Below are 24680 nucleotides of genomic sequence, written 5' to 3'. Positions count from 1 at the left end.
TAAATAATAGTATGTAACTTATTTTTGAAGAAAATGTTATGTTCATTGTATTAAGTAAATGAATGTTTATTTTAGAACGAACGATGTACCTTAAATGAAAAATTGTGCTCCACACACGATGTTATGGGAGTAATAAAAAAATATTTGATTTAAAAAAAAAATTTAGAAATGTTCGAAGATGGTTTAGTGGTTTGCGAGAAATTCAAGTTTAAAAAGTAACAACGAAAATATTGTCCGTTTAAAGGAAGTTGTCCTTGATCGAAGTTTAAAAAGTATTTTTCTCGTCATAAATTATTATGAACAGGATCTCGTGAAATCTCGTGCAAAAGAAAAGAATTGAATTAGAAGTTTTTTTTATAGGAATTTCGGAGAATTTTTGTCCTGTTTGGATTTTTTTTTGTATTTCGCACAAAATGTGACAAACTTAGATGGCATTTTCCTCTTTGCTTTTAAAATTTAAAATTCAAATGAAAAATCATTAAAAAAGAACTTTAATCATCTGACTTATTATCTATTTTTGAGGGTATTTTTCATGAAAAATAATGAGAAATGTGTGAAAAAGTGTGAAATTTAACATTTTAATTTTTTTTCAATTTTCTGATAAAAAGGCTTAAATTTTCAATTTTAACGTCTCGTATTCAGTCCAATTCCGAAACAGCACCCTCTTATGGAGTCGTTTTGAACTAATGGCATGAATTAGCGAGTACAATTTCCTTAATATTGCATTTTCATGTGGATTTCATGGTGAATTCCTCAGTCATCTGGCACTCATTGTCATAGTCAATAGTAAACATTAAACCCAGGTACTCCAAAACAAAAAAAAAAAACTGTCCAAATTGTAATTGAATTTAAGCCGCTAATTAGCGATAAATTTTGAAGGTACTCCGACTTAATTAATGACAAATGCTGCAGAACATCACACAGAACGTCGTCAATTAACACGATACGAGTTTTGGGATAATTTACCCGAAAATTCGGCAACCAAAAAATAAATGCGTAGCAAATTAATTCAAGTGCAATTCACAAAGAAAATAATATTTTGGGGATATTTTTAAGAAATTTCACACCAAAATCCGGGTAAAAAAGTACGTTTTGTGATAAATTATCGAAAATTCGTGAAATTGGAAGTGCTGCGAAGACATTGACCCAATTCGAGTGTTGTTTAGATTCGTGGTCCTTTCACTTTTGTTTTATCAACTGCATCACTGATGCTGTTTACGCGACTTTGCTGAATGTTAATTGCTTCATTAAGTTCTTCGTTCAAGGAGATTACGGCGTCTCGTCTGAAAAATGCTTCAAAATTTGCGAAAATTTGCATCCCGGTTTTTGTTATCAATCGATGACGCTCTCGCTATTATCTAATATTGCTGCCAAGTCGCGTGCATGGCCTTGAACTTGCAAAATAAACTCGCTTTGTTATAAAAATATTTTTTTTAGATGCAAATTTTTTATTATCGCTCCATTAAATTTCGTTAATTTTTTGTCTTTGTTTTTTTTTTTGCAGAATCCAAAATAGTTCAGAAGAGTTAAGTGAGGAGCGATGGAACAATTTTCACATGATTTGACGCTCGCTTTGGAAGAAACCTCCAAATGTGGTCGTCGATGGGGAATGCGACGTCGAACTCGGTCCACAGGGAATTTACGTGAGTTTTTATTTATTTTTTTTTCTTGCAATTTAAAAAAAAAATTCAATTTTTTAGCTTGTGCTCCTTTGCCCACGGAAGACAGTTCCAGCAGTCAAGCGGACCATATTCCCCATAATAACAACAATGTAGCTGCTGATAACAATAATATGCAAGGTGCCATGTGCGGAGGAAGTAATTCGATTCAAAGTGATTCAGATGATCGTCAAGCATTTACGTTTGCAGCAAAATTGAGAAATACGCCGATGTCGGGGAATTTCGAGTCAGATTCGTTAAATGAGAATTTCAGTCCAGCAAGGTAAGTTTTTTAAAAGTTTTCTTTGATTTTTTTTTAATTTTAAAGAATTTTGTGGTCTCCGGTTGTGTCTCAACGATTTTTTTAAAAATATTTTTTGAGTTTTGTGAAAAAATTTAATTGAAAAATTTTCTAAAAATTACTAAAAAAAATTGTGAAAATTTTTAAAGAAAAAAAAAATAAAAATTTAGTTGAAGCATAAAAATTAATAAAAAAATAGAATAAAGTCGCTGCGGGAAAATTGTTTAAAAAAATAAAATATTATTGAAATATTAATATTTAATTTTACAGAAATTTTTAAAAATGAAAATTTTTTAGGATTCATGTTTTAATTGAAATCTATCAATTTTTTGCCTGATTTTTTGGACATAAAATAATTTTAAAAAAATTAAAAATTTGTCAAATTGACTTAAAATTTAAAATTTTTCCATTTCTGCTCAAAATAATTTTTATTTAAATTTTTGTTATAAAATAATTGATTTTTGGCAATATTTTCTCAAAATATCGTTTCGACTTAATGTCCAAAATATTTTTTTAAATTGAAACTCATAAAAAATTATTTAAAATTTAAATTTGTCAAAATCTTAAAAAAAACTTTAAATTTTATGAAGTTTTTAATATTCAAAATACAGAATTGACTCTTATTTTTATTCAAAAGATTGATTTTTTGCTTCAAGATAAATTTTCTCAAGTTGTGTGTTAATGAAATTTGAATTTTTTAACAAAATAATTTAATTTCTTTAGAAATTAATGAACTTTGGTCTAAATTTTGCTAAAAAAATATTTTTTTTTATAAAACTTCTATTTTTTTACTTTAATTTTTGTTTAAAATTTCCAAATTCTCGACCTAAACCACTTCTTTACTTTGCCACATTCAAAAATTAGTTCACCGCACTCACCCAAATTAACGTCAAAATTATTGCTCTTCATGACAACCACAAAAAAGACTCTTATCTTTGCGTTTTTTTCTGCTTTTGTTGATTATTTAATAATACACGAGCGACTTGTCTTCTCTTAATTAACTTTGACGCATCAAAAATAAGTGTCGGTACTCACGTGAGTTCGCCATTTTTTTCGTGCATGTCATTCGGCGGCAATAAATTCCGCAGATAATTCAAGGTCTCCACGCATTTCCCCCATCATGAAAAAGTAGCGAATAAAATAAATTTGAAATTGTTGCGTAGAAAGTATGTCGATGCCATAATTGAAGACAATTGAAGTGCTTAAGCGACGAGGGTTATGCTCCGTTACGTGGGTGAAAAAAATGTAACTTTGTGCAAAATTTAAGTTACAGACGAGTTTTAATAGATTTTATCATGCAAGTCGCGCTAGAAAAATTGTTCGTCTATTTAATGAACTAAATATGATTAATTGTCTTGCGAATATTTGCGGGCATACTGGAAAAAAAATATTTTTGAAGTGATCTAAAAATAAATTTTTAAATAATTTTTAATTTTTTCAATAGTAAATTATTTTAAAAGCAAACAATGAAATTATTCGAAATAGAAATAATTTGTGCATTCAAGAGGCAACTAAGTCCGTAATAATCATACATTGGTCACGAATGAATGAACATTTTGTAGTTTATGTCTTAATTTTTTATTTGTTCTTTCGCGATGAAGTCATTTTTTTCTTTGAAAAACTTAAAAAGGTCAACTTTGTCATTAAATATTGATTTTTATCGTGAAATTAATTCAATTTTGTTTTGACAGGAATATTTTTTTAATGTCAATTTTTTATTGAATTCAGACAAGTCTTTATTAATTTAAAAAAAAATCATTGAAAATTTAAAATTATAATTAATTTGAAAAAATAATTATTTAAAAAGCTTATAAACAAGAAAAAAATTAAACTAATACAAAATATTATTAAAAAAAATAAAATTAAATTAAATAAAATAAAAAAATACTTATAAAAAATAAATTCTCAGTGAATTAAATTAAAATAAATAAATTAAAGTATTTAAAAAAAATTAATGATTTGAAAATAAAATAAAAATTAATTAACTTATTTAAACTTAGGGTTAAAATTTCAATTAATTTTATAATTAATTTAAACATTTAAATTTAAAAAATAAATAATAATTTTTTTAAAATGATTTTGCTAAGTTTTTTTTTATTTAATTATTTTTTTTTTATTAATACCTAATAATTTTAAAAATTGTTTTTTTTTATTTAAGAAGCTTTATAAATAAAAACATACAGTATTATTTCTTTCACTTTATTTTTTATTAATTTTTTTCAAATTTAAAATTGCTAAAATAATTTAAAAATTTATTAAATAATTAAAAATAAATTAAAAATTTTTGTTTAAATTAATCTAGAAAACCAAAAAATTAAAATTTAAAAGAAAATTAAAAAAAAAATCAAAAAAGTTAATTGTTTCTACCCAGTCTCGATCTGGGGATCTTCTGTGTGTTAGACAGACGAGTTAACCACTCCTCCATAGAAACAGATATCAATGGTAGTGTCAAATGTCCGTCTTATATTTTCTACGTGCCTCGTGCAAAATCAATATTCTACGTGCATCTACGTCTCTCTATAACAAAAAACTTTTTTATTCTGCCTTTCCTTCCGCACGCTGATTATACAAATGCGTTAACATGTCTCTCACGACATTTGCCTTCATCTTGCCACTAACCGTTCTTGGCAACGTCTCAACAAAATACACTCCGCCACGCAATTGCTTAAAATCAGACATTTTGTCGGCGACAATTTGCTTGATTTCCTCTTCCGTCAACTCACTTTCGGGCACTTTTATGACTGCAGCAGCCGGCAAATCGCCATAAATGTCATTGGGGATCCCGACAACGCAACACATCACGACGCCCGGTATTTCCTGAATCACCATTTCGATTTCGCTCGGCGAAATTTGGTGACCCATGTACTTGATGGTGTCTTTGTCGCGTCCAATTAAGTGAAGAAATCCGCGATCGTCGAAAAATCCGAGGTCTCCGGTGCGTAACCAGCCATCTGGGAGTAAAGCTTCTTCCGTGGCTGCTTCGTTATTGAAGTAACCCATGAATTGTTCCTTGCACCAAAGATGAACTTCGCCCGTTTCGTTGGGTTCGAGTAAATTTCCCTCCTTATCGACGATTCTGCCGCACATGTCACTTGCCAAGACGCCCACCGTTCCAAGGGGATCTTCGGGATCGCGACAATATGACGTCATTCCCGCCGTTTCTGTCATCCCGTAAACCGCTGTGATGCGAAGTTTCGCGATGCGTTCGAATTTTTCGATCAATTGAGGTGTCACAAGTCCTCCGCCGAGATAAACTTTCTTCAAACTACTAAAATCCGTGAGAAAAATGTCCGGATGTCGCAATGCCATCATCATAAGTACCGGAGATCCAAACACATGTGTCACCGAATAATTTTCAATTATATCAAAAAAGGTCTTTGGCGTGTACGGGTCTGTTGTGACGACTCGCTGGAATCCAATTAAAGTCCCCAAAATAGTTGTCGCCATGCCAGAAATCCAGTAAAGGGAGCTAAAGTATAAAACCACATCCGAAACCCTTTGTTTCGGGTAAACTTGAAGTTGGGAAATCATTTGTTTGTGAGAAATGCAAACTCCTTTGGGCAAGCCTGTGGTGCCGGAGCTGCACATAATGACCGCAGGGAGCTTTGATGTGTCGCCGATATTGGGAAATTTGAAGCTTGTCTTCGTCGCAGTAAACACGGTAGAGTTGATCGATGAACAAAGCTTTGTCCGAATACTCGTTAAAAGTGATAAAATGAGATTTGTGGTCGGCAATGTCCAAGGCATCGATCATTTTTTCCAAAATATCACAATCGCAAAATATTAGTTTTGGATGCAAAAGGCGGATCATGTGAGCCATGTCGTCTAAAATAAAAAAAAATAATTTTAATTAAAAATAATTAAACAGAATTTTCGAAAAAAATATTGAAAAATTCCAAAAATTATAAGAAAAAAAAAATTATAAAAAAATAAAAACTATTTTAATTTTTTTAATTTTAATTTTTAAAATTTAATTTTTTAATTTTAATTTTTTTTTTGTAAAATTAATTTGCCTTAAAAAATTATTTAATTTAATATTTAACTTAATTTTTTTTTATTTTTCAAAAAAAAAAAAAAAAAAATCTTAACATAAAAATTTAATTATTTTTAAATTTTGCTTTAAAAATTATTTTAATTTTTTTCATCAAATTATAAATATTAAAAAAAAATAAATAATATTTTTTTAAGAAAATAAATTAAAAAAAAATTTAAATTTTAAAACAAAAAAAAAAAATAATTAATTTTTTTCATAAATTTTGTTAATGATTTCAGATGAAAACATTTTTAAAAAATTATTTTGATTTTTTATTTTTTTTTTCTTTTAAAATTTTTTTCGTTTCAAAATTAAAATTAAATTTAAAATTCAACTTATTTATTATTTTTCTTAATTTTTCAAACAGAAATTCACTTTTTTTTTTCAAATCAACTAAATTCTTGACCTACCTTTACTAAAATTAACATCCACCGCATTAACGGGCGCTCCAATAATAAAACATCCAAACAATGCTGGACACACATCCGAATGATTTCTCGCTGAAATCATCATCATATCACCCGTCTTGAATCCCATCTGCCTCAAGGAATTTGCCACTCGAATACTTTTCATCCGAATTTCCTCCGCCGTGACAGTTTTTCCGCTATCCGCGTTAATTTGCATGATTTTTTCCGGATTCTTCTCCAGCGAATTCATCAATAATTCTCCCAAATTTGACGTGACATTGTAAAATTGTTTGCCCGGAGGTCCTCGCCAAATTCGCAAATCCTCGTCGTAAATCGACATGTTTGCTCCGACACGTCCGATAAGAAAATAAAGACAATTCTGTCGTCAAATGTCGTCCTTACATATGAATATTTCCGAATTTTTATCATTGCACGCTAACCGAAGAGTTAATAATAGTCCTTTTTTCTGTTTGTTCATTACTATTCTGTGGCAAGTTTAAAGTCACGTGATTAAAAATTAAAGAGGAAAAAATGCTCGTCAAGATTTCGTGAAGGAAGGAGGCGATCATGATTTTATTATAAAAAATTATTGATTTTTTTGTGTGACAAATTCCACAGTTTTTCATGATTTTTTTTTATTTTATAAAAAAACATATCGAAATATTTAAAAATAAACAAAAATATTTCGAATCAACAATTTTTTAAAAAACCTTCATAGTAAGAACATGTCTTTAAAAATTTAAATATATTTTTTTTTTTATTAAAATATTATTTAATTTTTGCAAATTTGAATATTTACCTAATTAAAAAAAGAATAAATTTAATAAAAAAAATTTTTTTGATTAAAAAATTACAAAAAAAAATTACAAAACATATTAAAATAATTAATTAAAAAAAAAAAAGACTAAGAAAAAAATTATTTTAATATTTTTTTTTAAATAAACAAAATATTTCGATAAAAATAAAATATTTAAAAAATATAAAAAAAATACAAAATTACTAAAATATATTAAAATAATTAAGATTAATAATTAAAAAAAATTAAATAAATTAAAAAATATTATTAAAAAAAAAGAAATATTAAGAAAGCAGTTTTGAAAGCAGAATGTAAGCAGTATTTGTATGGAAAACATAAGTACGTAATTTGACACTACCATAAATATCTGTTTCTATGGAGGAGTGGTTAACTCGTCTGTCTAACACACAGAAGATCCCCAGATCGAGACTGGGTAGAAACAATTAACTTTTTTGATTTTTTTTTCTTTAAATATTTTTTTAATTTTTTATTTATTTAAAAAAAAAATAAAAAATATTCTTAAAAAAAAAAATCCTTCAATATTTTTTTAAGAAAAAAAAAATAAAATTTATTAACAACCCGGTAGTAATAATTTTACCTGTCACTCCAAAAAATCCTCCTTAATCCCAATTTTATTGTAATTTTTTTTTTTTGTAAAATAAATCCAATGTCATTGTTACTTTTTAACTTACAAAAAAATAAATATTATTTACAAAAAATTGGGCGTCATGTCATTAAAAAACCAAAACTTGCCCATTTTTGGTCATCTTTTCTTACAAACTTTCACAACAAAAAAAAAATGCATTGACCCACCTTTTTCTTCATTTTTTTTTGTTGTCTATCTCAGCACAATTACATCAGAGTGATGATGACACGGAATGTGATTCAGAATTTTTTTTCGTCGCTTCAACTCTGTACCGTAGTGAAATTTATGAGTCATTTACTCCGTATTACGCATGCCAGCCATGCCGTCATACAATTCCTCGTTTTTGTGTGTAGGAATGCGTTCATTCATTTAAATAGTAGAGTAAATGCTTTTTTATTAGAGTTTTAACACAAAACTCGAGGACAAATTGATTTTTTTTGTTCGTTCAAATATTTTCGATGGAATCGACGATGAGTCATGTTAATCGCTGTTGTCGTGCTGCACGAGGCGACAAATACTTACGTGACAGGTCTCCCCCGAAAAAAAATTGGAAAAAAAATATTCATAGACAAAATAAACGTAACAAGTGGAGAAAATAACAAAATAGCAGAAAATTACATCATTTTACTTTCGGTTTAATTTATTTTTCCATTATGTTATTTTTTTTACGTATTTTATGTTGAAAACTGGAGAAATGAACTTTCTTCATGAAAAATTTACATGTGAGAACGCAAACAAATGTTTGATTGATGCGATTGCATTGAAAATGAATATTTTATCATCTAAAGTACATTTTTCGCTTAAAATTATTACTTATTACTTAACATGTAATTTATCTATCAATAAACATGCATTCTTATGAATTTTACAAAAAATCGCACACGAACATGGAAAAACAATAAATTTTCACTTCTTTTGTTTGTTTTTGTTTTTTCTCTTATCAGTACCTTCCCCACGTGTAATTACTATTTTAATGTAATTTTGTGAGAAATGTTGTTGTTTTTGACTTTAATCAAGTGTGAGTGAGAGTAATTACGTTATTTTATCTAAGCGTCGTACATTGACGTTCATTGAGTTTTGTTGATGAGCGAAGGCGTGAAAAAAAACTTTTCTTTTATTTTTTGTTCGATTTTTGTAATGAACTTTGGTTGAAAGTGAATTTTAAAGTATTTTAAGTGACCTTGAGAGTCGTTGAACTTTTTTTAATGGATTTGGAAGAAAATTTCTTGAGCTTTTTGTGAATTTTGTATTTCAAATGGGACCCTGTAGCAATAAATCTCAGTTTAAATTTACGAAAATTTGATGAACTTTGGTTGATTTTGTTCAAATTTTTCATTTTTTTTTTAAATTTTGTATTAAATTTGTAAAATTTTCTCGACTTTTCGAATTAAAATAGCTAAGAAATGAAAAATAAATATTTAAGGTTGGATTTGGGAAATACAACAGCGCCCTCTGTAGAGCAAATTTTCAAGGAATTTGAAATATCTTGAGAACAAAAGGGGCTAAAAAGCTTAAATTTAGTCATATTTTAGCCTTTTAGACCTTTTCGTTCTCAAATTATTTAAATTTTTTATATTATAAGGGTTTTATCTGAAATATGAAATCCTATAGGGGTCGCTGTTGTCTTTCATGCCCTAACCTAAATTTTTATTTTTTAATTTTTTGAGCAATTTAAGTACTTCGAAAAGTTTAAAAATAAAATATTTTAAAAATTTTATTAAAAATGAAAAATTTAAATCAAAATCAATCAAAATACCTCAAATTTTTAATTTTTATACTGAGATTTTTTGCTACAGGGTCCGGTTAAAGAAGCATTCGAGAAGTTTGTTTCTTCAAAAATTATATTTTAAAAATTTTAAATTTAACTTTAAATTTTTTTTGGATTTTTTCTAGCGAAAATTGTATTAAAATTAAAAAATTTTCAAAAACAATTATTTCCGATAAATTTCAATTTTAATAAATTTTTTCTGAGTCATTAAATTTCTATTTCCATAACCTCATTAAAATCCTTCACTCCTACCTCTCTTAAGAATTATCGTCTTTTTCGGCCAAACAAATTTTTTTGACCTTGCCACAGAAACACACTTTTCATCATCGATTACAATCGAAAAATAAAAAAAAATCGTGTCCAAGACATTCACTTTTGTTTCGTTTCTTGTATTAATTTTTTTTTTGTGCTCCTGAGGCAACAAATTCATACGAGAAATTTTTCACGCTTGTCTGCTATATTTCATCTTCTTTAAATCTATAAAAGAGCAAGTGATTTTTTTTTTATTTATAATGATGACCAACAAACACTCTTTTCTAATGTTTTTATTTTTTTTTTGCAAAATCTTGTCACGAATATGAGATTGTAGTGGTACGCAGACAATTTCTTTGCCAAAAGATTTTTTTATTTCACTCTCTCTCGACATTGATTGCACTTTTCGTGCGAAATCATGTGTGAGACGATAAGTTTGTGACAGCAGGTCAACAACAGTAAAAATTTATTTATAGGAAAAAACTTTCTTTTTATAAATATTTTTTTTTGTAAATATTTTTTTTTTTTTTTTTTGAAAAAATTCTCTAAAAATACATCGAAATTTTTTTAATAATTTTTTAAATTTATTTTTTGAACAATTTTTAATTTATTTTTTAATTAAAAGCATTTTTCCAAGCGACATTTACACAAAGCGAAGCAATTTTGTAACATTGTGTCTAAAAAGGTACTTTCTTGAGGATTTTCTGTCTTGTCTAGTAAAAATAAATCTTTTTTAGATCAATATCGTCTTTGACTAAAAATAGACAACTCACGACTTGACGCGCGCGGTGGATGTCAGTCACAAGTACGGAGACAATTTCCATAATATTCGGTTTAAAAAAAGCAAACAAAACAAACGTTCTTCAAGGTTTTTCTCGCAATCGCACGAAACTCGCGTGTATTGTAATTTTTTTTTTCGTTGTAAGTCGGCGGCAGTTCTGCTTGATTTGTCGCATTTACAACGAAAATTACACTCCTTGTAAGACATAAATCGTTCACTGACACACTCTGCTTCTGCGGCGTGACATGACGACTTAACTCGCATTTGATTTTCTTTTTTTTTTAAATTTTATCCAAAAATATCTTTCTCACTTGTCTGCACCGCGCAACAACTGCATTCTGGAAACCATCAACAAACAACATTTGAATGATTTTCCAGAGGCGGACACTGTTATTTATGCGTTTGTGGACCGAAAGTTGTGTGGATTAGAGAAAAATAGAAGAAAATGTTGATCTGCTTCCGTTTTGAGTTGGGGGAGAATTTAACGTTTCGCAGCTGAAAAATTATTTTTAATCATAAATTTTGATAAAATTTAATTTTTTTAACTTGCTAATTTTAAAAAATTATTTATTTTGAAAAATGCTTTAAAAAAATTGAAAAACAATTCAAAAATTTTTTTAAAAAAATTTTTAAATTTTAATTAAATTTAATAAAAATTAAAAAAAAATTTTAAAATTAATTTCTCAAATTAAAAGAAAAAAAAAAAAAAATAAAAATGAATATAAATAAAAAAAAAATAAAAGCTTTTTTTTTAAATATATTTTTCTTAATTAAAGGAAATAAATAAAATTAAAAAATAAAAAAAAATTTCTAGAATTAAAGATTTTTGAAATTTTTTTTAATTAATTTTTTAAAAAATTAATTTTATTAATTAATTAAAAATTTTGGTATTTTAATTTTTTTTTTAAATTTTTGAAACATTATTTAAAAAATTATTTAAAAATTTTTTTAAGGTTTTTTTTTTTTTTTTTAAAAAAAAATATAAAAAGTTTTTTATTTTTTAAAAATTTTTTATAATTAAATTTTTTTAAAAAATAATTTTTTTTAAGGAATCAAACAAACCTTCAAAAATTAAAATTTAGAAAAAAAAAAAATTAAAAAATTTTTTTTTTTGCTGCGAAACGGAAATTCTTCACAACCAAAACAACTGCAACACATTTCCCTATTAACTTTTTTCTTTTTTATTACTCTATTCCCCATTATTCAAGAAATCATGTGTCTGTTTTAACAAAATCATCTCCAGAAGAAAAATTCCCTCTTCATCATGTTTCCATCCAACAAGAATTAAAAAATAATTATAAGCTCGTTAATTTTTACGATCATTTTTATGTTTCTCAAATAATTTTCATTTCTTTCCTCCTTCAAGAAAAATTAAAAAAAAAAATAAAAACACGGAAAAGGAACGGCGTCTTGTCTGGTTGTCTACAAAAAAAAAACATATTGTTTACAATTTTCTTCTTTTAAATGTTTGAAATTGAAATTTATCTCTTTATTTAATATTATTTTTTACACATTTTTTTTTAAATCTTACTTTTTTTTCGGAAAATGGGTTGGATACACTTATTGAACTTAAAATTCGAGAGACTATTATAAATTTATTGTTTTTTTTTTGAAATCAAACACTCTTCTTACACACTATGATGGGCCTTTAACTACTTTTACATGAAACTTGATTAAATTCTATTTCGTTAATTTAATAAAAAAAATACAAAAAAGTTGATAAATAAATAAACATTAAACTTGATCCATTTTTTATGAAAAAATTATTTTGATTTGAATTTTCATGGAAATTAACTTTTTTTTTATTCTTTGAATGAATTGAATGACACTTAGGGGAATTATTAAATTAAATCAATTTTGAATCAAATTCGTATCAAATAAATAAAAGAATACTTAGTGATTAAATTAAATTTAAATACGAGAGTACGATTGCATCTTTTTTCTTGTGTTTCTTGAATTTTTTTGAGTAATTTTTTTTTAAGTATTTTTCTTACACATTTTTAGTAGTACGATGACGGCGATTTTTGGAGTTTTCCGCGTCAAACTTTTTTTTGCACATTTTGAATTTTTTTTTAGTGGTAAAACTGACAGATTTTTTTTTTGTAAATATTTATAAATATGAACACAGCACACTCTTGTCTTGTCTAATAATATGAGCTATTTTTTTTAAAGTTAAATTTTCTCTTAAAATGTCCAACTTTAACATATTTTTAAATTTTTTTGTTAAATATTTTTTTTTCTCTTATCTTATCACTGAATTTTTGTTTTTTTTTTCTTTTTTTAATGATTAATGATGAGATTTTCACTTGATTCGTTATTTGTACCATTTTCGGCTGCTTTGTTCTTGAGTTGTTCCTGTTGCAGTTTGTACTGTCGTTTCATCTCTGCCATCTTCTGACGTTGCTCTTCGCGCTTCTTTGCCGCCAGTATCGATGTGGGGGTCCGTTCGACGTCTTTTGCGGCGATTCGCGGTACACTTGGTCGCTTGTTGCTGGGCGTTGCGCGAACTGCGGGTCTCGCCGGACTAGAATCAACGTGACTTTCCTCCTCGGGGACGCGCCATCCGTTCTTGCGGTACGTTTCGATGCGTGCAAAAGTCGCATCGCAATCATCTACTTGCAACATCACCATGTCCCAGAAGCCCTCCAAGTCCTCGAGTTTCGTGGGGAAGGCGTCATCTGGCGGCGGATTCAAATTTTTGTGACACAAATCCTCGAATTGTTTGATTTTCTGCGAGGCAAGGAGTCGAGCTTTGCCCGAGGCGGATCGCAAGTGCCCAATAACGTCTTCGGGCGTGTCACTTTGCGCCAAAAGTGTCTCGAGCTCTTTGTCGAGCACGTCGGCTGTGCGCACGAGACGTTCCCGCGTGTTCGTTAACTGTTGGATGTAGTAGTTTCCGTCTCGGTTGCTGCAATTACCGTTGCTGACGGTGCTTTTGTCGACGGTGTCTGTGCCATTTGTTGCGTTTTCGCTGATTTTGAGGCGTTCGATGCCGTTTGTTGTTGATGATATCATTTTTTGAGCTCTCTTTCGAATTAATCCACAATTTACTGCATATAAATCCCCTTTTTAACTTTTTTTCTCTCTCTCTTTCTGTAGATCGAAGAATATCAAACGAATAAAAATTACGAATAAAATTTTTGATGCCGGGATGCCGGTGTTGTCGAGTTTTACGTACGATCACGACAATAATTGATTCACAACTGAACTGAACTGAACTGTGTTCCAACCGCAAGAGATCTCTCACAAAAAATGCTCTCTCTTCGTTCTCCGCTGTTCGCAGTCAGCTGTAGACGTTTCTGTAATAAAAACACGAATAGAGAAAAAAATTATTATGAGTAAATACTGACGGATTTTTTTTTTGTTTTGTGTTTTGAATGGAATTATTCAGACAGAAGTGTGTGGTATTTATTGGAACTGTAAATTACAAAAAAAAAAAATGAATGGAAAGAGAAATTCGTATTCGTGAGTTAGAATTTATTTTTTTGTTATGGAAATTTTGTAACAATGTTGAGTTGTGGTGCGAAATTTGAAGTAGAAATGAGTTTTATTGCATTTTTATCAATTTTATTTATTGGAATTAGATTTTAAAAAAAATTAAAGATACTAAAAGATATTCAGAAAAATATTTTTTTTGAAAATTTAAAAAAATATTGAAAATTATTTTTTTTTTAAATTTATTATCTTAATAAAATTTCAAGAAAAATTTTTTTTTAATTTAATAATTTAAAAAAATATTTCCTTGGCTTAAATTTTCAAGTATTTAATGATCAAATATTTAAATTTAATAAAATTTAAGCAGTTTTTTTTAAATAAAATTAAAATTGGAATTGGAATTTTTTTGTGTTATATTGTTAAAAAAAATTCATAAAAAAAATTAAATTCAATTTCACTCTAAAAAAATTTAAAAAAAAAATTTTTCTCATTTTTTTTTTAAATAATTTTAAAAAAATTTTACTTCAAAACTGATCGAAATTCCATAAATCAATAAATTCTATCACAAACTGACAGAAAAACCTTTTAAAAACAAAAATTTCATCAGACTGGCACTAAACTAGATAAATTATTGTGACTCCGGCCTCTGCTAAGTCAATTAATTAATAAATCATGCGGGGAACTAAATAAAATCGCTCCAAATTCATTAAAATTGCTTTTTTCGTGTCAACTACTTAAATACTTAGACTAAAGACCTATTTTATCGACAGACAGATAATTGCGGGCTATTTTCTTTTTTTTTCGTTTATCGCGTCATTAGCGTCACTTGGTGCTATCAAGCCCGTGATAAAAGTCATTTCAAGGTCAAAATTCAGATATCTTCAAAAAATTTGATTGAAAGAACTCGTTTGTTAATTTTTCGTGTCTTCGCTTCTTCTTCCTTCATTTTTCTCTGAAATTGTGACTAATTCGTCGTGCATTGGCCTTCGTCTCGCATTTCGTGTGCGGTGCATTTTGAAAGAAGAAGAGGAACAAAAAAAACTGAAATTAGATACTTCTAACGTGTTATCTCTTCCGTTTATCGCAATTAAAATCGTGAGTGTGTGTCTGAGTTTCGGTACCTGAGCGCCGCTGCACGAAAATATTTGCGAAACTCGATACGAAAAGTTCACTTTTTGCGAAATTTATTGCAATTTTATGAGCATCGTTCATTCCTTTCTCGGTGTTGGTGCGCTCTTTATCATCGTTATTTAGTTTCTGCTTGAAATAATTCGCTTTTTAATTACTGCAGTGCCTTTCGATGATCTTGACGTGCGTTCACCTGAGGCGAGGCAAAGCAAAATTATGCACCTTTGACCATAAAAAACATTTTTTTTTCTTCGTGTGGGCTGCAATCGGTGATATATTTATTGATTTCTTATGAAAAAAAAAATTAATTGCTAGCTTTTAACGATGACGTTCCTCAATATTGGATCAATGAAATTTCTCAACATTCACCTTGAAAAATCATCTTTAATAAAAAAAATTCATTCAGTTGCACCATTCAGTTATTTATTCGCTCTGATTTAATGTCGTCGTAGCGTTTCTCTACTTTGTATCGAAAAATTTACTCAGCTGACGTACAAAGAGACACAAACACACGCGCGAAATATTATTATTAATAATAAATATTAAAATTTTAAATGAATTTGCATACATTTTAGCAGCTAGTAAACACTGGTATTACTCAACCTCAATTTTGATTGCTTGGTTGCGTTAAAGTTGGTTTCGAAAAAACAAAGAGTCACTTGTTTTAAAAGTTTTGTGTGATGTCACCGAAGCTGAGGTTTTAATGTCCTTTCACGATTTTAATTGCGATAAACGGAAGAGATAACACGTTAGAAGTATCTAATTTCAGTTTTTTTTTCTCTTCTTCTTTCAAAATGCACCGCACACGAAATGCGAGACGAAGGCCAATGCACGAAGAATTAGTCACAATTTCAGAGAAAAATGAAGGAAGAAGAAGCGAAGACACGAAAAATTAACAAACGAGTTCTTTCAATCAAATTTTTTGAAGAAATCTGAATTTTTGACCTTGAAATGACTTTTATCAGGGGCTTGATAGCACCAAGTGACGCTAATGACGCGATAAACAAAAAAAAAAAATGTAAGAAAAGAAAATAACCCGCAATTATCTGTCTGTCGATAAAATAGGTCTTTAGTCTAAGTATTTAAGTAGTTGACACGAAAAAAGCAATTTTAATGAATTTGGAGCGATTTTTTTAGTTCCCCGCATGATTTATTAATTAATTGACTTAGCAGAGGCCGGAGTCACAACAATTTATCTAGTTTAGTGCCAGTCTGATGAAATTTTTGTTTTTAAAAGGTTTTTCTGTCAGTTTGTGATAAAATTTATTGACTTACGAGGAATTTATGGAATTTCATTCAATTTTAAGTATTTTTTTGAGATTTTTGGTTCTAAACTAGAAAATCAAAAATATTTTTCTATAATTTTTATTTTTTAAAAATTATTTTTTTTTAATTAAAAATTTTAAAAATATTAAGAGATTAATTTAAAAAAATTTCTTTTCATTAATTAAAAAAAAAAATAAATAAATCAAATTTTAATTTATTTAAAAGACACCGATTTAATGAGAAAATTATAAAAATCTATAAACTAAAAAAAAATAATTTTTCCAAATATTTTATTTATTTTCTTTTTTAACTTTTTTTTATTTCTAGTTTTTTTAAGTAATTTTTTAATTTGATTAATTTTAATTTTTAATAAGTTTATTTTTCAATTTCTGATGACAATAAAACTCCTTCAAAAATTTTTCGATTTTTTTTTATTTTTTTATAAATTTTTTTTTAACTAAAAATTTAACATTTTTGCACATTTTTGTTAAAAATTATTTAAAAATTTTTTAATATTCTTGAGACTCAAAATTTTAAAATTTTTTCTAAAAAGCTCTTTCAAATTCTCTATAAAATTCAATAAAACGAAAACAGAAGACAATGAACCAGCACCGCTTCTTTCCGTGTACTGTTTAATTACACACAGCGTGATTTATTTGTGATTTTTAGCGTTTTTCATTAGATTCGCCTTTGTTTTATTTTATTTGTTAATGAATATTCTTTAGAAATTTTCTCTTAATTATTTCTCAACGTCAAAAAACACATTCATATCAATGAACAAACAAAAAAACAGCAAAAAATAACCAGAAACAAAACGTTATCACATAAATTTCAAGGTCTGTTTTGTTTTTTTCTCCTCTCAACTTGATCAGTCTCTACTTGACTCATAAAAATTTGCATATCAACTCATTCATACAAATTATGTTAAAAAGTTATCAGTTTCTTCGAGTTTTTTCTTACATCAATGAACAAGAATTTTTTTGATTAAAGATGTGTCTTGTCAACGTCGTAACTGTAATTTTTCATCATAATTTACGTCAGAATCATCAATTTTTGTCTAGTAATAATGAAGCGCGTCTCCTTTTTGATTCTTCGTGTGTGAGAAATGACAAGCGTTCAATTTTCATTCATCAAATATGTTTTTTTTTCATGGCAGTGTGGATAATTAAGGTCAATATTCGAACAAAACGTGCAGTAGATTCATTAGTTTAGTTGGAGAAATGTCATTTTTTCCCTTATATGAATATTGAACATGCGGTTTGGTTTTAATTGCGTCCCTTTTTGACGTTTTGTTTGTTTGTTCATTGATATAAATGTGTTTTTTATCGTTAAGAGACGGCTTAAGAGCAAAGGTTCTGAATATTCATTAACTAATTGAAAAAAAAAATGTTGAAATGTTGACGAGATAGAAGACGAAAGTGGTTTCTGATAAGAAAAAATTCCAATTAGAAGTTCTTTAGAAGGAATTTTAAGTGGAAATTTTCACTTTAAAAGTCGGTGCTGAAAAATTGTCTTCTTTTTTTTATTGCTTTTTTTTGAGAATTTCCAAAGAGCCAGAAATATTTTTTTTTATTTTTAATCAAATTTCGTTCAATAAATGAGAAATTTTTAAATAATTTTTAACAAGATTAAATTTTTAATATTTTGCTATTGAAATCTTTAAAAAAAATTAAATCTTAAATTATTAAAATTATTTAAAAGTCATCAGAATTTCAAAAATAAATATATTAAAAATCAAAATTAATTAAATTAAAAAAAAAATTAAAATAAACTAGATTTAAAAAAAAATAATTAAAATAGAAAAAAAAATAAAATATTCAGAAATTTTTTTTTAATTTTTAAATTTTTATAATTTTCTTATTAAATCTTGACCTATAAAAAAAAATTGAAATCTTTCTATTATTATTATTTTTTTTTTAAATTTCCAGAGAAAATTTTTTTTTTATAAATTCAAAATTAAAAAATTTCTATTTTACTTGATTTGTTGTCGTTAGAACAATTTTTTATCAAAATCACTAAAAAATTTCCAATTTCTCATAAAAATCGCAAAATCGCAAACAACCAAAGAAGAAAAAATCCAATAGAGCACACATTCACAAAACAACAAAAAATACCGTTCACCATATTATTTAAAGCAAGCAACTCCAACCAAGTCTACACCGACAATTCAACATCGATCACTTGACTAAATAACAATTTCTAGCTAAAAAAAAAGCTGCTTACGCATAGAAATCGCGCGCAGTTAGACAAACATAACTGTCAATAGCAAAAAAAAAAAAAAACAATTGAAATTACTTCACGATGACTGACAACTTTTACGGAATATTTTTCATTATTTTTTTCTACAAATTACATCGATATTTGAGTAAGTAAGTCAACAACTCGATAACATGCCAAAGACAAGCCAATCAAGTCAAGCCGAGAGATTACCGAGCAAATATTTTATTAATTATTCAAATTAAATCGCTGTACCTTGATTTACGAGCAACGAGTGGGTCTCGTTCGGATTTAATGATACAATTGAATAATTTAACATTTTTCTGGGGCGACAAGGTAATTCTATATATCGCGCGTGGATCCCTTCGAGTTTTCTACGGAGAGAAAATAGGTCAGTAACACATTCTTATTGTCTACAAGTCGTCGTCGTCGCGTAATAGAGCCGGTTTCGTATCGGTTACATTCATTCATTCACGACGAACGCAGCAACTTGAGTTGGGGTAGTAACGAAAGACGAGAAAAATAAACAATTTTTTTACTTCTTGCAATCGCTCCGATCGACGTAGATAAAAATTTATGAATTTTGTGTGGGTTTTGTTTGCGTCGAACGACCTTCTGAGCCACACTTTGGTATTAAAAAGGAAATTTTTCGCTGCATTTTTAATTAAAAAATTTAATTTAAATTAAAATTAAATTTAATTTAATTTTTTTAATTTTATTTTTTTTTTAAAAAATAAATTAAATTAAAAATATATTAAAATAATTAAAAATTAATTATTTTAAAAATTAAATTATTATTTTTTTTTTTTAATAAAATTTCCTTTCTATTTTTTTTTAAATATTTTTTTATGTGCTGCCTTTGTTTGTTTAAATGGGCTCATTATTTCTCATGCTGGGAGTTTGCTTTCTCACTTCCACTTCCGCACTTCCATTTTCAGAAAATCGAGAGAAACTCACCTTCAAGCCAAAAATTGTTTGTTATTTTAATAAAAAAAAACTTTCGTTTGTTGCGAATGTTCTTGAACTCGCTTCAGGTTCTTGGTTGCACACTGCTAAATTAATACTAAATGCGTTCTATTGTTTGTTTTCTTTCTCTTTTTTTTGTTGCTTTTACATGAGCTCCAACTTTAACACGTGAATTTGACGCAATTCCACGGTCAATTTCGCGTTTTTGTAGTGTTGGGAGTTGAAACAGGTACAAAATTGTCGATTGAACTAAGAATGATGCTTGGATTTACACAATTTGACGATATTTAGAGAATATTTAGACGAGAATATCGCGACACCATGTAAACTTTTTTTTTGTTTAATGTTGAGATGTCGAGAGCGCATGTACTCGATCTCGATGCGAGGGGTGATGTGGTGAAGCGCATATGGGCAGTTAATTTTAATTTTATTTATTACTTCTTTTGTTTATTTTTTTCTGGTTTATGAATTTTATTTAGACAAAAAAATATTTTTATTCAAATTAATTAAAAAAAAAGTTAATAACATTTAAATTAAAAAAAAAATTATTAAAATTAATTAATATAAAAAAAATTATTATTATTATTTTTTTTTATTATTTAAAATATTTCATTCAAAATAATAATTCAAAAAAATTTTAATTTTTTTTTTTTAATTAATTTTTTTTTAATAAAATTTTAAAAATATAAAAAAAAAAACCCAAAATAATTTTTATATTTTTTAAAAAGTTTATTTTTTTTAATTTGATTAAAATTATAAAGAAATTTTTTTTTTACTTTTTTGTACTCTTTTTTTGATAAATAGTTAAATATAATTTTTTAAAATAATTTTATTTACTTTTTTATTATGAAATGATTTTTATTTAATTTATTATTCTAGTTTTTTAAACCAAATTTAAGGAATAAGCCTATTTATTTTTATTTAAAAGCAGTAGGATAGGCTAATCAAAATTCTTCCGTTTTTTATTTTTTTTTTATTTAAATAATAATTTATTTTTTATTTATTTTTTTTAACACAAAAATATTAAATTTTAATTAAAAAAAAAATAATTAATTAAATTAGAAAAATTGAACTTATTTTAATTAATTAAAAAAAAATTAGTTAAGAAAATTAATTTTATAAAAATTACGATATGCTGGTTAACACATTTAACATTTAACGTCGAGATCGAGTGAGGAGTATGATTTTGTGAAATATGACCGGAGACCTACAAAATATTTTTTCATTCAAAATAAAGCCGTTATTTACAAAAAAATCATTTTTGGCGGAAATTTTATTTATTTTCAATTTTTTTTTTATTTTCAGACCAAACACTCGTCGCAAACGCAAATTCAAACGAATGGCCATCGAGTACGAAACCACGACGCCATCAACTCCCGCTCACTCCAACATGAGCCCGTTACTTCCAATGAGTGCCGTTAAGAAACGTGTTTTGAAACATACTTGTCAAGAGAATTTTCGGTGAGTTTTTTAATTAAATTTCATAAAAAATCAAATTTTCTATTAAAAAAATATTTCTTTTCAGTGCCAACATATTTTTCTGCGGCAAACGAAAGCGTTCTTACCGCGAACGTTACATGGAATACGAAAGTCACAAGCAACATTCGAGCAGTGTTCCGCGTCAAAGCAGTCTTTTCACGCCAAAAGCCTCTTACCTGGAATACCGAAACCGCAATCGGGGTCTCACGAAGCCCTGCGAACGAATTCTTCCGCTAAACAAAAGCATCGTCTCCAAAATTGAGAAAATTTCCGCCGAAACGCGCCATAAAATGACCTTCCAGTTCGGTTTCGCGTCAAATAATCAGGAAAATGTGTCACGCCCGCCCCTCATCACGCATCCCTCGACGAGTGAGAATGACGACACGTCGGCCAGTACAAAAGCTCCCGCCCAAAAATCGAGCAGCGTCGAAGCTGGCATGCTCACAAGTGTTTCCGCGTCACAAGGAGCCGTCAAGAAAGTCACTCCGACCAAAACTTCGCGCAAAGCGAAACACCGTCGACGACGCCAGATGAAAATGCAACTGCAATTCGACGAAAACAGTTTTATGGATTGCGGAAATTTAATGAGCTCGTCGTCGTTGAGCAGCAGCGATTCGGAGCCCGTTTTCGCCAATGAAAGTGATCACGAAGGCGACGACGAGTTAACGGATTGGCCGGGTAACGAAGCGATGATAAATTTCGCCTCGAAGCACGATTTCAAAAAAGCCCTCAAAACGCGTCCGAAATTGCCGCAAATTCCGCAGATGCAAGACGATCTCATTCAGGACGACGATACGCTGATGTCGACGGAAGATGTCAATGTCGACACGTGCGTTTTGAACAAGTTGCCGGGATATGTGCCCGCAACCTTCGGAAATGGGTTTCAACCGATGCCATGCAGTTCCTCGACTGCTGTCTCTACGCCGAGTTCCTCAAGTGTCTTGCGAAGTGTCTCGATGCCGATAAATATCGCGGAGCCGTATCAGTACACGACGCAGATCGAGAGCGAAATGTCCGGAGATACCTCAAATAATATTTTGTCGTCGCCGAATACGTTTACGGAAGTGCGGGAGATACGGGCAGGATGTCGGCGGATCGGAGGAACGCCAGGATTTTCAATTATTACGTCTGTTAATGAACAACTTGCAAGGTAAAATTATAAAAAAAATAGAAAAAAAAAATAAAAAAAAAATATTTTTAAAAAATTAATTTTTGTGGAAAAATAAAAAAAAATCTTTATATTTTTCAATCATATAACTTTAAATATAAAAATTTAAAAAAAATGAGCCACTTGCAAAACGAATTCGAAAATGCAAAAAATCAAGAAAAAAAATTTCAATAAAAAATTCTTTAATTTTTGTCAATTTTGCCTGAAATATTTTTAAAAGTCTTTCGATTTTTTAATTTTTTGAAAAAAATTAGAGTTTTGAAATATTTTTTGTAAATTTAGACAAACTTATTAAATTATCTTCAGTTTTTAAATTTTTTTAAATACATTAAGAGGTTGAGAGCAAAAAATTAAAAATTTTTAAATTTAAAACTCAAAATTTTGTTAATTAAAAATTCTAGTTTCTAAAAAAAAATAAACAAAAAAATTATTAATAAATAAAATTTAAATGCAATAAAAATATTAAACAAAAAAAGTTATTTTGCAAAATTTTAACTTGATTTTTATGAAATTCTGAAAATTCTTAAATAACACAAAGAAAATTATTTTAATTAATTTTTAATTGACTTTTTAATAATTTTATTTAATTTATTTTATTTTCCTTATTAAACGTGAAGTAATTAAATTTACTCTAAATTTAATAATTTTGTATTGCAGATTCCTCCAAGACGACAACCAAATCCGATTACGCCTTTTCGACGTACAAGAAATCGAAAAACTTGAGGACCTGGCAAAACTTTATTCGTTAACCATTACACGAGAAAATGGTTGCATTGTGCTCGATAAGACCAGGTAAGATTTCTAAAATTATTAAAAAGTGCCAAAAGCTAATAAAAATGTAATTTTTTAGCAAAACAATGCAATCCATCCGAGTGGACCAATCAAACTTTTCCAAACTCTACTTGAGCGACTACAAACGTCGGTGTTATGGTGACGACGACAGCAGTGAAATGGCTGGTTAATGCAAAATTTTTAAAAGTTTTTTGAAGAATTTCAAAATTTTCTGTTAAAGTATTTTATCTCTTGATAAAAAAAAGAAAAATATTTAAATTTAATCCTGAAAAATTAATTTTAAAAATCCAAAAATACGTCACATATGTTAATTTTTTATCTCTAAGTGGTGTCTATGCTTATAAAATTTTAGTGATTTGCATGCAGGAAAATTTGTAAAGTGCTTAAAAACTTTTGGACTTTTATGAATTTATTCATAAAAAGTTACTTACCTACTTACTTTACTCTTTCTATGAGTATTTGAAAAAAAAAAATATAAATTAAAAGAAGAAAGGAAAATATATTTTAAATATTTTCATAACTGCATCAACATATGATAGATTTTAAGAAAACAAAAATTGTAATGTGTAAGCAAGTTATTGGTTTTTTTTTGAATAAAAAGTGAGATATTATTATACTAAAATTAATAAAAAATGTTTTATTCAAATTCGCAGTTTTACGAAAATTAATTAAAAATTTTCCAAAATTATTCTGAATTTTATTTTTCAAATAAAAAAAAAATAATATTGAAAATTCTAAAAATTTCAAAATTCCTTAAAAATAATTTGGGGTATTTTTTTTCTGAAAAATATTGAATTTTTATCTGAAAGTCTGAAAAAAAATTAAAATTCAATTTAAATAATTACAAAACTTTTGAAATTTTTAATTTAAAATTTTCGAAAAAAAATTTCAAAAGTTTTGCAATAATTTAAATTAATTTTTAATTTTTTACGACTTGCTTTAAAAACTTTTCAATTTATTTGAATTATTTCAGATTTTCATAAATTTTTAAAATTTTATGTTACAAATTCTTAGATTTTCAAAAATTAATTAATATTTTTGTTACAATTAAAAAATCTTGAAAATAATCAAGGAGTCGTAATTTTTTTCAAAATTTGTCAAAAAAAAAAGAACCACAGACCATTAGAATTAAATTTCCAATTTTTATTTTTCATAAAAAACTCATTTCATGGTTTTTTTTTAAATTTAATTTTATTTTCAAATATACTTAATTCACTTCTTCATAATTTTTCATCTCCTACATATTTTACAGTCCTATCACTTGAACGCGACTCATAGATAAATATTCTTTATTATTCCTTAAAAACATTTTTTTTTCGAATGTACATCATCATAATAATAAAAATGAGAATTATTTTTAATTCTAAAATATTATTATCGACTATTTTCTCTTATTTCAAAAAATAATAATAATAAAAATTACACAATTATCATCATTATCATCGTTCTCCTGAACGACTTGCGAGAGAGAGAAAAAATATAAAAAAAGTAATAATTCTTTTTCTATCTAATTTTTTTCTTTTCCTTTTTGGTTTTGGCCTCGTTTTTGTTATGCAGTTAAATATTTTATACTCTTTTTTTTTAATA

The 24680-nt window shown here is 27.4% G+C and overlaps 2 protein-coding genes and 2 non-coding genes across 4 annotated transcripts; 2 read left to right on the top strand and 2 right to left on the bottom strand.

Annotated features, from left to right (window-relative positions):
- Positions 1-767: 767 nt before the first annotated feature.
- LOC134838279 (uncharacterized) lies at positions 768-23563 on the top strand. Its single transcript, XM_063853775.1, has 7 exons — positions 768-879; positions 1505-1643; positions 1701-1941; positions 20960-21115; positions 21180-22283; positions 22959-23093; positions 23152-23563. Exons 2-7 carry the CDS (start codon positions 1541-1543, stop codon positions 23261-23263), a joined length of 1851 nt encoding a protein of 616 aa, XP_063709845.1. The 5' UTR covers positions 768-879; positions 1505-1540; the 3' UTR covers positions 23264-23563.
- On the bottom strand, positions 4318-4390 carry Trnav-aac (transfer RNA valine (anticodon AAC)). Its single transcript has one exon. It is a non-coding gene; the product is annotated as a tRNA-Val (tRNA).
- Positions 7565-7637, top strand: Trnav-aac (transfer RNA valine (anticodon AAC)). The gene has a single exon. It is a non-coding gene; the product is annotated as a tRNA-Val (tRNA).
- LOC134838280 (disks large-associated protein 4) lies at positions 11882-19977 on the bottom strand. Its single transcript, XM_063853776.1, has 2 exons — positions 19646-19977; positions 11882-13941 (listed from the first exon to the last, which is right to left on the bottom strand). Exon 2 carries the CDS (start codon positions 13655-13657, stop codon positions 12923-12925), a length of 735 nt encoding a protein of 244 aa, XP_063709846.1. The 5' UTR covers positions 13658-13941; positions 19646-19977; the 3' UTR covers positions 11882-12922.
- Positions 23564-24680: the final 1117 nt, after the last annotated feature.

This window comes from Culicoides brevitarsis, chromosome 1 (genome assembly GCF_036172545.1).
Source record: "Culicoides brevitarsis isolate CSIRO-B50_1 chromosome 1, AGI_CSIRO_Cbre_v1, whole genome shotgun sequence".
Taxonomy (NCBI): domain Eukaryota; kingdom Metazoa; phylum Arthropoda; class Insecta; order Diptera; family Ceratopogonidae; genus Culicoides; species Culicoides brevitarsis.
This window is presented reverse-complemented; position numbering and strand designations above follow the sequence as displayed.

Excerpts from the sequence above, each read along its gene's own strand:
- LOC134838279 (XM_063853775.1), top strand. The coding sequence starts at position 1,541 with ATGGAACAATTTTCACATGATTTGACGCTCGCTTTGGAAGAAACCTCC. Across the intron at positions 22,284-22,958 it reads GTTAATGAACAACTTGCAAG|ATTCCTCCAAGACGACAACC; the intron begins GTAAAATTATAA and ends TTTGTATTGCAG. Across the intron at positions 23,094-23,151 it reads ATTGTGCTCGATAAGACCAG|CAAAACAATGCAATCCATCC; the intron begins GTAAGATTTCTA and ends GTAATTTTTTAG.
- LOC134838280 (XM_063853776.1), bottom strand. The coding sequence starts at position 13,657 with ATGATATCATCAACAACAAACGGCATCGAACGCCTCAAAATCAGCGAA.